Source organism: Thermobia domestica, chromosome 2 (genome assembly GCF_964235325.1).
Source record: "Thermobia domestica chromosome 2, izTheDome1.hap1.1, whole genome shotgun sequence".
NCBI classification, from domain to species: domain Eukaryota; kingdom Metazoa; phylum Arthropoda; class Insecta; order Zygentoma; family Lepismatidae; genus Thermobia; species Thermobia domestica.
This window is the reverse complement of record NC_137455.1, coordinates 271,803,095-271,820,937: the sequence shown is the minus strand read 5'-3', so window position 1 is coordinate 271,820,937 and position 17,843 is coordinate 271,803,095. Positions and strand designations below refer to the sequence as shown.

Here is a 17,843-nt window from a genome sequence, read left to right as displayed (position 1 = left end):
AAACATATGAGATGCTTTTGCATTACATATATTTACATACTGTAAATGCATTGAAAACTTGAGGTCGCTTGGGACACATATAATATTCTTCAATTGAGCGAATTTTTCTTATAGGTTACTTTGATATTGTATAGAAACATTTTAGGTAGTGAGACTCAAATTAAACGGAAGTAATGAAATAAGAACCACCCTAATATTTTCTGTTGTTAACTGTCAATTTACTATTTTGGATGACCGCCAAAGTTGGTAAAAAGATGAATATATATATTTTTCAATAAAACAAATCTTTTAGACAATTAACAAGTATGTCATGTTTTCCTCATTGATTATAGTTTCTGACGTAGTTCTGTAGTTATTTCACTAGCATCTGCAGAGTATATACATTAACAACACATTAGACTTTCCTATCTATATAACGATTTTTTTAACAACAGATAATATATTATTTCATTTTAAATATTATATTATATAAAAAGAAACTGAGGCTGAAGAATTAAAAGTATGTCCAAAACCAAATCATAACTTTTAAAAATCATAATTCAGCTGACATACTACGCGAATGTCCATAATAAATATCACCTTTGATACTAACATAATAATCTATTCATAAAAGGATGTTATGAATACAGAAAATTATTGCTAAGGTTTGATAAATTCTGTAGAGACGAAAGAAGATTCTCAAAACAGTAAATTCTAGTTAATATATTTCATTTGGGTACCAGAAAAGGTTTAGCGGCGTGTTTATATCAAAAAAGTAGATGTTCATCTATCATGAAACACAAGTAATGTCCTACTAACTTTATGTTACATTTTAAGAGCAGAGCTTCTTGAAATTGATCTCACACTAATCATTGACAATTTAAAGACATTAATTTTAGATCTCAAACCATCTCTCTCTTTACGCAAATAAAGGTTTGAAACTATGAAAAACTTATCAGCATATAGTGACTACGAAGTTAAAATTAATTTTTGACTTTTTAAAACCAGAGCTACTCCTTCAAGCTGACTGGGGACTCCTTCAAGCTTCCCGCTTGTCTAGTAACTAGCATGAATATATGTCTTTAATGCATGTGGTCCCGGGTTTCATTGTGAGTGGGAAAGCATTGAACGCATTATTGTAGTTTGGATTTCACTTTACATTATAGATCCCCTTCTCATATAGCCTTGGAGCTGAAAAGAGACGCAAAACTTTAATAATAATGAAAAAAACATTAGACTGTTGTTAGTATCTCATGTGTTGTTAATGACTACTAACAAACAATAAATGGAAACTACTTCGGATGTTTATTGTTCAAGTTTGATTACATTTTAGTTTTTATATTTTTACTTAATGTGTACATTATACTGAATAAAGTAAACGTAGTAAACAAATTAGTGTCCCATTAACAAAGATACTAGTATAGCTAAGTGTATTATTAGGTTAATAGCCAACTATTTTTTTATTTTATTTTTATTATTATTATTATTATTATTATTATTATTATTATTATTATTATTATTATTATTATTATTCTACCATGAGCTAAATCTTACTTATCTTTCACACAAAGAACATAAGCAAAAGAACTGAATAAAATCAGAAAACATGAACAGTGAACTGGTATCATATTCTAAATCTCTTCATAATTAGATGTAATTTTTCAGAATACCTTAATTATTAACTTCTTGGTCTCAAATGATACAAGTAATAAATAAAACCACAAACTATGAAATGACATAAAAATAAACAGTTTTGAGCAAGTATAAACTATTAATAAACTAAAGGTAAAATAAATTTATTACTATTTTTACTAAATACTTTACCATACCGTAATCGTTACTAATGGTGCAGCCCTCTGTCCCATCGATGTTGTTGGTAGGAATGAAGCTGATATTTCCTAACTTTAAAACCGATGCTACAATTTTAAAGATGTTAACAATCTCTTCCTGTGAAAATCCAAGCGTTTCCATGGCTTTCTATGCACGCATGTGGAAAAAGAATATCTGTACATTAATGTCTAATATTGTTACATATTTTACATTATGGTTAAATCAACAAAGAAAATAGGCAAATACTGTATTATTGATAGTAAGACTATTCATGGCTTTGGATTGATAGTTTTAACAAAAGAGACACTGACCAAAGCTTAAAACCCACTTTATTTTAAATTATAATTTGTAACTGTTTCGGATATCTAGCATATTCTTCTTCAGACACTATCGAAAATAAATGAAAACACAGACATATATATATATAAATATTGTTATGACAAAGTTTAAATTCTTTAACCGTCATATATAGTCATTGTTATGAAAAAGTTTCAATTCTTTTAACAGACATATATATATATATATATAGTTGTTGTTGTACTTTTCATTTAAAAAAAATATATTTATTTATTTTTTTTTTATTATTTATTGAGGCCCTCAGCCAATCCCATAAGTTTTCGTGTTCACTTTCCAATTAATCACGTTCCTTCATTTTTGGTTCTTATAAGGGCCTTTTTTATTTTCTTTTTCTATATGCTATTCAAACTTCCTTGCCATAATTCATTAATTGGTAAGCCCCCTGTCCAGTTCATCAGTTTATCTCTTCATACCTTCTTTATCCAATCCAATAGATATCCGAAACAGTTACAAATTATAATTCAAAATAAACTGGGTTTTAAGCTTTGGTCAGTGTCTCTTTTGTGTTATTGAATTTTGTAGAATTTGTAATTTATTTTAAGGATAAAACAGGTTGTATTGTTATTTTCTTATTTGTTCTCTATACTTTTACGATGTGATTCTCTGTCACAAATAGTTTCTGCTTACATCTGTATTATTTCTGATTGTGTAGTACACACAAAAAATGCTTCTTAAGCTATACTAAAATCCTTAAAGTATTAATATTACTCTCGGGTATCTTTTCTCAAGAACATGAAATGTTGGAGATTTTATTGGATGAGTTCTTTTCGGACCGTTTTCTCAAAAACGATTTAAGTAATTTTGCTCATATTTCACAAATAGATGTTCCAATAGTAACTCAATAATCTAACATATATCAATAACCAGTCGAAAACTTATAAATTGTAGTATATTCGTATACTAATAGTGTTGTTTCTTTTCAGTTTGGACTAAATCAAACAATACGTTAATTGGCTGATTTTCTAAGCTAACATTAAGAAAGGCGGGACCGCGGTGGTCCAGTGGTAGAGCGTTTACATCTTGTGCGTGCGGCACCTGGTTCGGTCCCAGCTCGCGCCAACTGAGCTTTATAGTGGATAAACACCGTGTGCGTGGATTTTCTCGGGGTTCTCCCGTTTCTTACCATTTTCTTCATTCCATCATTTCATACATTTCTCATCATCACCGTCTTCCTTAGCCTCGGTGCATAATCGTGGGACGTTAAAATAAAAATAATTCATTCACTAAGATAGGAATACAAACAGTTATGACAGAAGATACATACTCAGCATTCGTTATGATGAAAACATTTCAGAATGAGTGGGATTAGGGTTTCAACCCCTAACCTCTAGACCAGTGGTTTCCAATCTTGCTTAGCCGTCAACCTCTTTCGTAAACCCTGCACACTTTACGCCTTCCCCCTTCTTGTCTCTCGTTGATACTACCTCTTACGATTTCGGATGTAGCATTGAATTTTCAAATCTTCTAGTAACTAGATATTATTATTATTTAATGATATTATTATTATTATTATCACCAATTTATATTTCTTTCCAGGAAAACTTTTACATATCATTTTAGTGCAGTGTTATTTCCTATCAGCTTTGTTCTGAATGGAACCACAATTCTTACTTAAAAGCTATTTTATTTTTGTAAGGTATTTGATTTAACACCTCTTTGTTACAATATTAGAAATATGTGTAATTAGGAGTCGACGCTGAATATGCCGGTAGACTCCCTTGCTAGTCCTATTCATACACAGTAGTATAACTGGAAAACACTTCGGTCCAATTTCTTCCGAATACAGTAGCTCGTAGTAGATTATCTTGGTTTCAGAAAGATCGTTAAGCAAAGTTTTCTATCCTGGAAAGAATGTTAATATCTACCGCAAATGACTCTTTCTAAATCTGAAACCTACGTAAATCGCTTACACCCTTAAACAGCAGATCCATTAATTCCAAGAAAGTATGGGAGGGGCCAAAAGTAATCAAGAACTATTAATCAGCTGTATGAAGCAGAAGTGTATTCGTAAATTACCCAGTAATCATCAGCACTTTTGAAACGCAGAGCCAAGTTTCTTTTCTTTAAAAAAAGTTAAATATTACTCACCTTTGTTACTTGAAAATCCCTTTTGTCATCAATTGATTCCATATGCAGTGATTTGCTACTCCGAAGGAAGGCATAGTTGTCTATATTCCGCTGCAGCTTGAGGGACTCTGAAAACGGGGGAAAATATAATTAAACGCTAGAAATTTATGAAATCAAACAGGTACAAATCATGTTGCATGAAGATTATGAACGAAGTGCTACTCGTAATAAAATTTTTTATAGCATTAGGTGTAGGTGGCGTTGTGATTTGAACGCATTACACTGTAAATCAGTCCCTTTTCAATTGGATAATCTGTGACGTCATAATTCACTGTTTCTGTTCTCATGAAACTAACCGGAGAGAAGGAAAACCTGAGTTGATAAAAACAATGGTGACAGGCACACATGATCATCAATGGTGCAGGGTAAAGTTTTGCAGATAGGCTACTCGTGTATGCATGACTATTCGTTCACTATCAACATTTATCTAATTCTCGTTCGTGTATCTATGACTATTAGTTCACTGTCAATATTTATCTCATGCTATCTCATCGCCTCCCCTCCTTTGTTCTATATGTTATCAACGGTTGTTTCTCAGATCGTAAAAGCGTGCTCTTTCCTCATATTCAGGGTCGCTGGAAATGATTGCTGTAGGTGAATCTTAAGACGGTCTGAAAGGTTACAATGCAACATTATGATATTAGTTGCAGGCACTTCCGTTTAGGCAGACCTCCACCTCTTCTGAATTTCACCAGAATAGTCTCAAACGTTTGTGCATTGTTTGTGCAGGTATGTACACCCAAAACTGGCGTTTGTGCACAAAGCAATTTTAAAGTATTCAAAAAGTAATTTCGGGGTCTTTCTAAACGGCAGTCACTCCACCCCCGCCAATTAGTTGTAAAATGGTCTCAATTGTAAGTGCATGATTTGTGCATGTTTGTGCACAAACGCCGATTGGCGCCAAAATGGTCTCAATTGTAAGTGCATTGTTTGTATACGTTTATACAACAGAAAAATCACGTTTGTGTTCAGAAGAGAGTGCGAGATTTCGGCGTATCTCTTTTTGGCACCACTTTCCGATTGGTGCTAATGGGTTTCGGTTAGATTTTCGGCTCTTGATTTTAGTCTACAAGCATGGGACGATTGGAGGCAAACTTTAAGTATCCATAGCTCTTTACCCTATGATTAAAAACAAACATATACTTATCTATTTACATATACAATGGAACGAGGGGCATACCCCATTAAAATTAATTCTTAATAATTAAAATTTATTCTTAATATAATTTTAAAATGTTAATATTCAACACTTACTTACAGATAAACAAGGCTCATGTAAAAAGAAGAAGAAGAAGAAGAAGAACAATAATGTGAAGTAAGCTCGGTTATACGACTTCTGAACGTCAAAGGACAGAATGTAGCTGACATCGATCGGGACTTGTGTGCCATCAGGCCCGCAACTAGGGTTTCTGTCACCCGGGGCAAACACACAATTCGCCCCCCCCCCAAGGTTTAGTCGAAAAGTATCACTTACTTATGGATTGCAACTGTAAATAACATTCTTAATGAAACCAGTTATATCGATTTTTAAGTACTTTATTCAAACTTACTTTAGCCACAAAAATATATTACATTCGTTATGTGCTCACAAGTTTTAAGAATAATTTTGTACATACATTTTGTTTTACATAAATTAAACATAACTTTCTTACAAGGCTGTCTGTATTCTTTATTATAAATTAACGAGAAATGTTACAGTTTCGGAAGTATATCACTTCCTTCTTCAGACTACTATTTCAACTGAAATCATAGATAACATAACATAATTTGTTAACTCTACCAATCAAGAATCATCTTTTTCATTAAAATTCAAAATACTAGATCAGCCCTGCCCACGGCGAGCAGATAGTGGAAACTCTCCTCGTGAACGCTCACGAGCATTCTACGAGCAAATACCATTGTTCGTGCTTCGTGGATCTTCGGGTTTTGTCCTTAGAGGAGCGGAAGTGTTGTCAACCTTGACGGTAATCACTAGCTTACAAAAAAAAAAAAAAAAAAAGTATGTATGGTAACTGATTGCCATTTAGTGTAAAGTGTTTTTTTACAATGTGGTAACCGTTAACTATAGACAATACAAACTTGTAACAGCAATCAAATGATAAACTATGTACGTTCCTTTTCTTCTTTTTTCTTTCCTTTTGTTAAAGAGGGATGTGGGTTTGTTATATCCGAGTGTGGGTTTGTTATATTATGTTGTTTCGCTTTTTAGGAAAAGAGATAATCTGTTGATAAGAAAAAAAACTGTAGCACTTGTTTGTAATTATCTAAGTATATCTCCAGAAAATTAGCTTATGCATGTATGTGTGTACGAATAGGCTTAGCAAGGGGTTGGTTGTGGAGATTAGAAGCCACTATTACACTATCAATAGGAAGAATAGTATTTCTTACTCCACTTTTAAAGTTACTTTGATCGCAAAGAATCAAACAAAATATTAAGAGAACCAAAGAGATTTTCCATTTTTAAGTGTGACCGTTAGTGACTGCAATTAGTTTTTTTTTTTTTTTAACAAGGAGTGTCTTTTTAATAAGGAAAAATGTATTGTCCCTGGCTGGTTGCTTGCCGGTGGCTTGTTAAAAGTGAAAAAGAATGTTAAATCATTTCAACGACTGAAGCTACACGCTTGTCTTTCTTCGATAGTTACTGACTGATTTTGAAAGTCACAATGTTGTAGGCCTACTGTAATAGCGTAAATTCGAAAGGAAACGTTCCAACTGAATGATACGAACAATTATTCCCAATGTCTTGAACATGAAACGTGGGTTGCACGGATAACGCTTAAAGTAGGCTGGACTGCACTGGAATTTCCTTCCGGCAAATTAGCGTTTGGTCGAAACTCGGTTCTTCTGTGTAATTGTCTCTAAACAACATTTGAACATTTCTTTTAGGTAATAATAACTAACTCTATGGTCTATGGAACCCGAAGGTTCAATGCCGCGTTTACAAAATATTTCCACTAACTTATGTCCTTAGCCAACTGGATCCAGTTTCTACTCTGTACTCTTATTTCTGCAAGATCCATCTTAATATTGTCTTCCCATCTACGCCTAGGTCTTCCTAGTGGTCTTCTTCCAATTGGGTTTTCAGTTAAAATTATGAAAGCGTTTCTAATTTCTTCCATTCTGGCTACATGGCCTGCCCACCTGAGCCTTCTACACTTCATAACCCTAATAATGTTAGGTGAGCGGTATAAACTATGCAATTCCTAGTTATGAATTTCCTCCAATCCCCATTTTCATCCCTCTTTGGTCCGAATAATAATAATAATAATAATAATAATAATAATAATAATAATAATAATAATAATAATAATAATAATAATAATAATAATAATAATAATAATAATAATGCGTATTATTATTATTATTATTATTATTATTATTATTATTATTATTATTATTATTATTATTATTATTATTATTATTATTATTATTATTATTTTCAACCTCCCATCGTTCTCCTATCAATCTAGCAACAACGAAAGGCGTTTACAACTTAGCAAACGTGAAGCGAATGACAAATTACAGACCGAGTGCTAATGTAATACAACGTCACGAATTGTGTAAGCAAGCTAAAAAGGTCTGAAACAATTTGTTTCCGATTTTTGCAGTCGTTTTTGCGTCTGTAAGATGACATGTTTAATATTAGTTTCTTTCTTTCTTTCTTTCTTGTTCATTTGTTAGTTACTTCAACGCTAACTGTAACCTCTATCATGCGTCTTCCTCAACCAAAAAACGTACCAATTTTATTTCCTGCAGTGTTTTCGCGTCACTGCTTTCGAAATGGGGAGGGGGAGAGCACACCTGCACATTTCACGCTTGCGTCTGCACAATGCTTATCATCGTGCGAATTTCTGGCCAGGCTTGGCCATAGGTTTTTCGCCATCATGTGTGGTTGGCAACACTTATCGGATGCAGTGGAAGAAGCGAAGCTAGCAGCACCTGTGCTCACCTGTTTTTATCTTCGCTCGTGCCCGCTCACGCTATGGCTCCGGGAGCCAATTCATGGACAGGCCTGTACTAGATATTAATTTCTCGTTAATTTATAATAAAGAATACAGACAGCCTTGTAAGAAAGTTATGTTTAATTTATGTTTAAGATGGACACAAGGCCTTTTTATAAAAATATCTATTTTGTTTTAATGTTGTATGAAGAAATCAAAACAAAATGAACTAGAAAATATCTGCCACATTATACAGTTATTAATTGAAATAACACATTTAGTTTTAATAACCCGAAGAATAATTATGAACATACGCTTTCATAAACTAATACAAATAAACTAAAAAATATCTAGTACATCATAAAGTTATAATTAAAATAACATTTAGTTCTAATAAACCCAAAAATAATTTTGTACATAAGCTTTCATTTAAAAATATAAAAACAATACAAAATAAACTTGAAAATATATGGTATATTATAAATAGAGCAACCCAAAAGCATAAAAAGCATAATAGCAATTTAGACATATGGTTGGTACCTTGAACATGGGTATGGTTGTCTAAGGGTCCAGAAGAAACTAATTTTAAAGAATAATAAAGCATATTTTAGAAAATAAAGCATAATTTAAAATATATAGCATAATTCTTGAAAATTCTATTTAACTGCAAGTTTAACATATACTATATTAATATTTTTAAAAAAATATTTACAATGCAAAATCATTGAGAACATAACAATGCAACAATGAAAAGCTTATTTTTATTTCTGTAAATTTTTCGGTGTAATCCTTGGATGTAGAGAAAAGAAGAAAAGAAAAGAAGAAAAGTTTCCATCAACAATGAAGCACACAAGAACTCCACACTATATTGTTATGTGTACCTCTCGAACTTGAGCACTTTCTGTACTTTTTGTGCACGTTTCTGTATACTTTCTCTTTCTGTATATATGCACCTCTAAGTTGCACACAAGTGATAGAAAAAACTGATTCGAGCAAAGCATATCTCTTTACAGTGCATTAACTAGAAAGTTCATTAAATATGAAAGAAATTGCTTCATAAAATATTAATAAATAGATCAAGATATTTAGATTATTTAATGTATAGTAAATATTATACATTATACACGATTAATGTAAAACAATGATTGAAATTAACAATAAAGCATAATAAAGCATAAGTTGGACTGATAGATAACAATTCAAAATGCCTAGAAAAGCATCTCAAGCAAAACTAATAGATAAAACTTCATACAGCCTTCACTCGCAAAATCCCTTGGTAGGCGTACAAGAAACAATTAAATACACAGAGGAGTGTAACTTATCTTTTCCGCCACAAAACTGCCCTCTAGTTTAAAAACATTACGGCAATTGCGTAACATTACAGGGGGCGCGTCTGAGCTAAACTCTTCAACCACCAGCAAGCAACAAAAATCGGTAACTTTTCGCGTTTTAAACTTCAGAGCTGTTCTCAATGGAATTATAGAGCTTATTCGTGGCTAAGCGGTTAGCGTACGCGCCTTTGGCGTGGGAGACCCGGGTTCGATTCCTGGCGGGAGCTCATGTCGTTCGGATTCCACGTTAATCAGTAGGTCCACGTCTCATATAGCCTTGCTGCTGAAAGGGACGTTAAACTCAAAATCAACTCAACTCAATGGAATTATACAGACAAACAGCTCCTTGTGGTAGGAAAAGGAAAGGGGGCGGATTCTCTGTGGTCCCCCAAGGGAACAAATGCATGCAATATTAGGTTTTTAATGTATGACATTACACTTATTTAGATGAGACTCTCTCTCTCTCTCTAAAAGAGGTCCCATGGAAAAGGCCAAGTAAACTTTTGATTTCTTTTAACCTCTAGAATAAGTTCCTCAAGGGAAAGGGTGCGATTTTTAAAACAATTGATATACTATCTTCTTTCTGGCGCCCCCTCCAACCACGCGCCCGGGGCACCAGCCCCCTCTGCCCCCCCTAGTTGCGGCCCTGTGTGCCATATACGGATCGACAGTAATGAATGAAGAGAAAGTCAGTTAATGATACAGAGAGTTTTGAGGAGGGGCGTTCAAAATGTTCATGACGATAAGCGTATCGGAAGGACCAGTGCTTGGACGTACGATGTGATCAAATGCGTTAATGAGAAAGTGCAATGCACTTACCGGTTCACAATAACTTAACTTACCAAAGAGCTTCCAAAAGTGCTGCAGAAACGGTGCACCGAGTTGTAACTTACAAGCTGGGTTATTACAAACTGTGTACGAAATCAAGGGCGCCCATCAGGGGGGCAAGGTGGGGCGCTCTCCCCCTCTAGAGGAAATTGAACTTCGGAAGATCGAAAACCCATTTTTTTAAAGAATAGTTACCGCAAAATTTGAGACTTCATTTGAAAGTCACTTATACTTGCCTCCCCTGGAAACCACAACATGGGCGTCCTTGTACGAAATGATTAGGAAAATTCTTGTCCACGAGTTTTCACGTTGAGAATGGCATGAAACAAGTAGACGCGTTGTTGCCATTATTATTCAACTTTGTTCTGGAGTATGCTATAAGGAAAAATCAAAGATAGCAACCAGGGCTTAAAGCTGGATGGTATTCAGCAAATTATAGCGTATGCTGATGAAGTAAATTTAATATGGGGTGATATGAGAACAATAGAAAGAAATGCAGAGGTCTTTATTAAACGCTTGTAGGGACATGGGATTAGAAATAAATGAAAACTAAATACATTGGACATGGGATTAGAAATAAATGAAAACTAAATACATTGAAGTTCGTCAGGATCGTAATACGACAAATTAGTTTCGGCTATAACGAAAGCATTACTCACAGATGGCAGCACATTAACCTTAATTCAGTGTTGATATAAATAAAAGCACAAAATATAGTACGAACTTGTTTTCTATCTAATCATTCGCTATAGGATTCACAAGAAACATTAAGTTAACGAATTAAGTCGTTTATAACAACAATACTGAAAGAATACTTCACCATAAAAAAGAAAATGTGAGTGATTTCTATCGCGGAACAAATCGCGTTTCTTGCACAGCCACCTGAAACCCAAATTCACGTCGAAGAAGTTCTCCTCTTCAGAAATATATGGGTAACTAGGGCAAGAGTGAACACTTTTTGTAAATAAAAGAATTGCGGTGGAATGGTGACAGAAAAAAACGCAATATATTTTCTATGTGAAAGCCTGTTATCTCTAATAACATATACAGTTTAATTGCGGCAAATCAAACAGAGGATACAGAGGAATAACATAGTTTTGACGAAGGAAAAATTTTGTACTCTTGCCCCATATGGTTGCGGTAAGAGTAAACAATGGTTGGAGCAACGATGTACAGTCAAATCAAGACATAGAAACGTAGGCATAAACAGCAAAAATACATTGAATCACAGATATATATGTACTGATTGCATGGGACTAAGGAAGTTATAAAATACCAAACAGATTAGTGTCAAATGGAACTGCCAACAAATGTTACAGTACAGTATATCATACATGCTATAAGTACAAAATATGAAAATAGGAGAAATCAGTTCAACACTAATCACGAAGCACAAAAATGTTACTTCCGGTGCGCACAGTGGTCACACACGTACACAGAGTTCCTTTGATTAAGATTAGAACATTATTCGTGAAACCACTCGCATATGATACAGGAAATCCTCATTTCACCGTCTGGTGTATCTGAAAACAATTTCCCACTGAATTGGCTGGGTGTACCCATGAGTGTGGATGACTTTGATCGAATTTCTACCTTCTTTTGTGTTCCCGTGCGACATGACATATGCTCAACAACTCGGGCTACGAAATTCTAAACGATGATGCAAACGTTTTGTTAGTAGTCTATAGCCGCCAACTTCTGTCTTACGTCTGCAAATGTTTTTTACTCAATGTTACGTGTTGGCTCCTACATTTTCTTTACCCAACTTTACTGTATTGATAGAACAGATATGAGGGAAAACCTTGTATAACAATACACATTTTCCCCTCATATGTACTCCGTCTATCAACACAAAACTTGGTATACACATTTCCTAACCCCTTATGGTATTTTTAGAGATACATTTGAATTGTGTGCTTTTACCCGGGACCATTTCAGAGGGGTCCAAAGTTGATGGTAGGGATTTCTAGAGGAAATTTTCACGGCATTCTTCCAATTTTCCCTGTTCAAGTAAATTATAAACCCCAATACATAGGACCTCAGGAAAGCTTGTTTGATAATAAAGAGAATGAACTATAAACCATGACTTTCCAATGAACAATGTTAATGCAATAGCTATTTCACTGCGAGTGTACGATTTTCTATATACTAACACGTTTAATGGGCCAAAGGGACTTATTCCATTGTCCATGCCACCTAATTTTTTGTGCATGAACATATCTTTGATATGTTTATCGAATGGACTAGGTTTGATTTGGATGTCCGGATGACATGTTCATGTCCTTTCCTTGTCAGTTTTGTATTAAAAAAAAAGAAAAAGAAATTAAGCGACTTCAAATTTCAAAATTTAAGACCAAACATAGATCTATCAGAAATTACGTATATAATATTATTGAAACCAATTGTGAGATTATTAATTTCCTTTCAGAATCAAAAATTATTGCTTGAAGGATTACTGCATTCCGTGTCAAACCTCTAAGATTATATTATTATTATGTCAGAGCCAAGGGCGCCCATCAGGAGGTGGGGCAAGGTGGGGCTCTTGCCCCCTAGAGAAAATTGTACTTCAGAATATCGAAAACCCAATAGAATGTTTACATTGGTTACAGCAAAATTTGAAACTATACTTGAAACGTCGCCTATACTTGCCCCCCTTGTAAACTACAGCATGGGGGCCCTTGGTCAGAGCTAACCAACACAATTTTAAGGATAACTAACCTCATTAAAGTGGCATCAGAGTCCGTCTCACCTAAGCCTAAAAGTGTATTGCAAGGAACGTGAACTATAAAATAATAAAAATGTCTTCACAGGCACAGAGCTAGTGCACCTAAATCGCTTACAAATAAAAACTCATATAGGCGTACTAACCGTTCAAAAAATAACAGTGTTTCTAATGCATAAAACAGTTCAAACGCACAAAACAGTTCCAGATCCCGCTGTAATGGAAAAGGGTAAAGTAAAAACTAAAATAAAAAATTAAACAATATTGGTTCATGCTCAAATAATAACAATAATTTTAATAATGGTATCAGAGGTAATACTTCCTAAAAATGATAGTGGTAATTCTCACCCTAACCAGGATAATAATGGTTATTTTAGAGCGATCGTGCCCCCAGATTCTACGCCGAGTTGGTTGGTTACTGACGAACCTATCAACTATCTGGTTTCGCCTTATGAAAGAAGTAATCTGATACGGCCTAACCCACCAAATTACAATTCTCCTCCAAGTGAAAGAAAAGTAACTCAATGAACCGCTCAAAAAGCTACAAAAATAACTGATTAATTAGGGACAAGTACAAAAAAGTGTTTTATCTTTGTTTTACTATGAAAATCTTTCATTTTCTCCCTCAAATAGTGAGATTTTACATTTAAAAAAATAAAATACACGTAGTTCGCAAAACCAATCACGAAAACCGTAAAATATATATATATATATATATATATATATATATATATATATATATATATATATTGAAATTTTTGAGTTTTACGTCCCACGATTATGCCGGTTAGGCTAAAGGAGACGGTGATTATGAGAAATGAATGAAATGGTGGAATGAAGAAAGTGGGAGGAAACGGGAGAACCCCGAGAAAACCCACGCACACGGTGTTTGTCCACCACAAAGTTTACTTGGCGGGAGCTGGGATCGAACCCGGGACAAGAAAAAATGTGAGGGCAACAATTTCAGATATAAAGTTAATAAATCTGAGACAGCAGATTGGTCTAAAATTATCCATGCGTTTTGTTATACGAAGGGAAAAGGAAATTGCTAAAAAAAAAAAAAAAATCAATCAATCCGTAATAAATATCTGAGTTCCCCCCTCCCGAAAGAAATGGTGAATGAGCAAACACTTGACTACAACCTCACTTTTCACGGTTTATAAAATGTTATCGATGGATAGTAAGAAGTGTAAACAATAAAAAAAAATAATCTTGTAGAAAAGTAGCGATTAACATTCAATGTAGTAAAATAGTACCGTTTTCAATAGTAGATTAATAGAGGTCGCTTTAACACCATTGTTGTTCGACGTCATTGTTTAGTCACTCTCGTTTGTTCATTGTTGCTGTTGTAAGACCAAACGTATTTAAATATTAGCTGGATTCATCATTTAAGATTTCATAATGTTTAAAATCTATTGTTTAAAACAATTCCTACCTTTTTATGTATATTCCCTTAAGAGTTAGAAGTTTCTTTGCTTTTCTTCAAAATGTGTGTGCAGAAGTCTACAGCCACACAAATTATTATTCAAATAAATCTTTAATTTTACTACTTAGGTTTTGTGTGTTGTTAAAAACTTGAAAAATTTTATGATGTTAGTAAGATTAAAAGGTTTTTTCTTTCTTTCTTTTTCTTTTTCTTTCTTTTTTTTTACATCCCAATAAGTTAGTATATGTGGGGCTGAGAGGTAAACTACCGGTATGCTGTCAGTTTTTCGCCGAAATTGAGTTATCATATTTTTCTTTTCTTACATCAGTACGAGGGACACTAGGGACGTTTTGAGATGTGAACAATTGGAAGGCAGGAAGTGAACAAGTTTTCCGTCAATAAACAATCGACGCAATTCAACAAAATATTGTTTTGAAAATACTTTTTCGCTTTTCCTGTGAAATAAATATTTTAACTTATACTAGTTTACTTCTCAGCCCCAGATATATGAAGTAATCTAAAACATATTGAGCCTTTCGCGTACGAGATGGAGAAAGTGCCTCTAATCTCGGAATATATGAGTCGCAGAGGGTCAGGTTTATCGTCATTCGACTGTTGAAGCTAGTAGATCTGCAACCAGTATTGTAATTCTTTTAATCAGACATGAGATACTGCACCGTGAAGATGAGTTAACTTTCCACAAGACTGCGCCAAATATTATAATTTTGTTTCGATAAAGGCGTAAATGATGTGTGTAGGCCCGTAAGGAAATTCGTGTTTGTTATGGCAAAATACATTATCAAAACCAATAACTAAAAGATTAATCCGTTGCTTTCGTTCTGGAAATATCGATGTCCAAGATGCTTATCGCAATGGGAGAGTAATCACAGCAAAACGGATGATATTGTAAGTAAAAATCGAGCAAGACCAACATTTAGGTAGTCATGATACCGCCAATAACCTAAACATCCAATCACTGGATCGAATTTCTATCAGTGAATGTCTACTCAAACATAACGAACTAGAATCTTTTCTGAGTCAGTTGACCACGAGTGACGAATAGTGGATAACCTACGACAATAATGTGTGAAAAATATTGTGGTTGAAGCGAAAGGTTTTACCATCTGTGACAAAGTCCATATTGATGCAAGGAAGGTTATGCTGTGCGTTTGGTGGGATTAGAACGGTATCACGAGCGGCTGCTACTAGCCAGAACGATAGGTTCGGACATGTAGTATCGACAATTAGTGCTAGTGCACCCAGCAATTCAAAAGAAACGGGTAGAATAGGTCAACAGAAAAGATGTATACTACGCAGATAACGCCACACCGCATATATACTTTTAACTGCCCGTTATAAATTGCGAGATCTTGGCTAGGAGATTTTAATCTATTCATCGTATAGTCCGGACCTGGCATCGTCAGAGTATCATTTGTATCGGTCTCCACAGAACTCTGAATGGAGTCAATGAAGGCCTATAAAAACCGCGTGTTACAATCTTTTGATCAGAAACCACAGAAGTTCGATAGCGACGTGATTATAGGCCTAGTGTGCGGAGAAATGGTAGGTGAGCGAACAAAATGGTACACATGTGGTTCCATAATGTTATTTTCAAATTATAATTAATTTTGATCTTCATATGTTTAATACGTTTTAGATAACTTAATATATTATATCCTTCCTGTTTGTTAGGGTGGGGCCGCGGTGGCTCAGTGGTAGAGCGTTCACCTCTGGTGCTTGGGGTCCCGAGTTCGATCCCAGCCCCCTCCAAGTGAACTTTGTGGTGGACAAGCACCGTGTGCGTGGGTTTCCTCGGGGTTCTCCCGTTTCCTCCCACTTTCTTCATTCCACCATTTCATTCATTTTTCATCATCACCGTCTTCTTTAGCCTAACCGGCATAATCGTGGGACGTAAAACTTAGAGATTTCATTTTCATTTCCTTCCTGTTTGTTTGTTTTTCCATTTAATTGTTAAGATATTTGTCTTTATTATATTAAATTGACAAAATAAGAGCGCTCATTAATTTTGCTTTGTACTGTCATCTAAACGTATTAGAAAAGTATATGAGAACAGGAGAGGTCAGCTGCACACGAGCAGTGTTGCCAATAATAGATTTACTATTCTGGGCAGATATGCTTAAACCAGAGGGAAAATTATAAATTCCACCAATGTACCTTGCATTTCAGCATTATATTCCGTTATTCTCAAGTCAACATGTTTACGGAATTATTGTTTGCGAAAAATTTAAATCCCTTTTCCCCTTAGAATAGTCACTTCAATCAAAGTGCAGTAATATAAAACCCATGTCGGTCCAAGTACTAATAACTGTGTTCAAAAATTCATTTCAAAGGGTTCACTCGTTTTCCCTTATGATAAAACTGACATCCTCAAAGTCCTTTTATATACTGTCCGTGAAAAATAAATAAATAAAAATTGTCCCCTATCTCGTCGAAAGCAGAATTTCTGAAAACGGTGTGATATATGCAAACTTGTTTTGAATAAAGAGTTTATATACCAAGTTTCATATACCTAACATGTCTTTAATTTTAAGGAATTTCGAGATATGATTATCTATTTATAACAATTGTAACCGCGAACGTTTTTTCTCCCAGTCTTTTCCTTGCCTTTTAAACGAAACGCTAATAAATGCTGAAACATATTTTTTAATTATTTTAAATTAAAAGCCTAAGTACCAATTTTCATGTCTCTATCCTTAAGAGATTTCAATATATGGGCATTTTATTTTAACAATTGCAACTCCCATTTTTTTCCTTTCCCTGTAAGGGAAATATTTTTTTTTAATCTCTGAAATACTTTTTTTTTTTTTAAATTTCAACGGAAAGTGTAATTACCAAATTTCAAGTATTCAGCGTTAAAGATTTTCAAGATATGATCATACCATTACAAGAATTTAAACCTCCCTTTTTCTTCCATTCTAACGAAAATATCAAACAGCGGTGAATCTCATATCTAATTACTATTTTAAACGGGAAGGCCATATATCAAATTTCATGTTTCTACCCGTCAGAGATATGGATAAATTTTTATAATAATTGCCACGTATTTCCCTTTTTCTCGTTGAATTCAAGAATCCTTCCTTACGTCACAAAGTATATATATAATGAGCCAGAAAAAACTTGGCCAGTAACTTTGACCAAAAAAGTAGGTAAAGAAATGAAAAGAAGAAAGGTCGTTTTAATACTTTAGTTGACTATAAAGTAAAAAAAAAAAATAAACACACAAAAGATATCATAAAGAACTAATTATGGAAAAATGCTCGTACATTACTTTTAATCCGCTT

At 34.1% G+C, this 17,843-nt stretch overlaps 1 protein-coding gene across 1 annotated transcript in view; it reads right to left on the bottom strand.

Annotated features, from left to right (window-relative positions):
- Myo95E (Myosin 95E) overlaps positions 1-17,843 on the bottom strand; it is a 1,268,077-nt gene that overhangs the window by 128,972 nt on the left and 1,121,262 nt on the right. Inside the window, exons 9-10 of the mRNA XM_081748709.1 lie at positions 4,255-4,361; positions 1,809-1,956 (exon numbers count right to left, since the gene is read on the bottom strand). Of these exons, the coding sequence (XP_081604835.1) occupies positions 1,809-1,956; positions 4,255-4,361 (255 nt within the window). The remainder of the gene's footprint in view (positions 1-1,808; positions 1,957-4,254; positions 4,362-17,843) is intronic.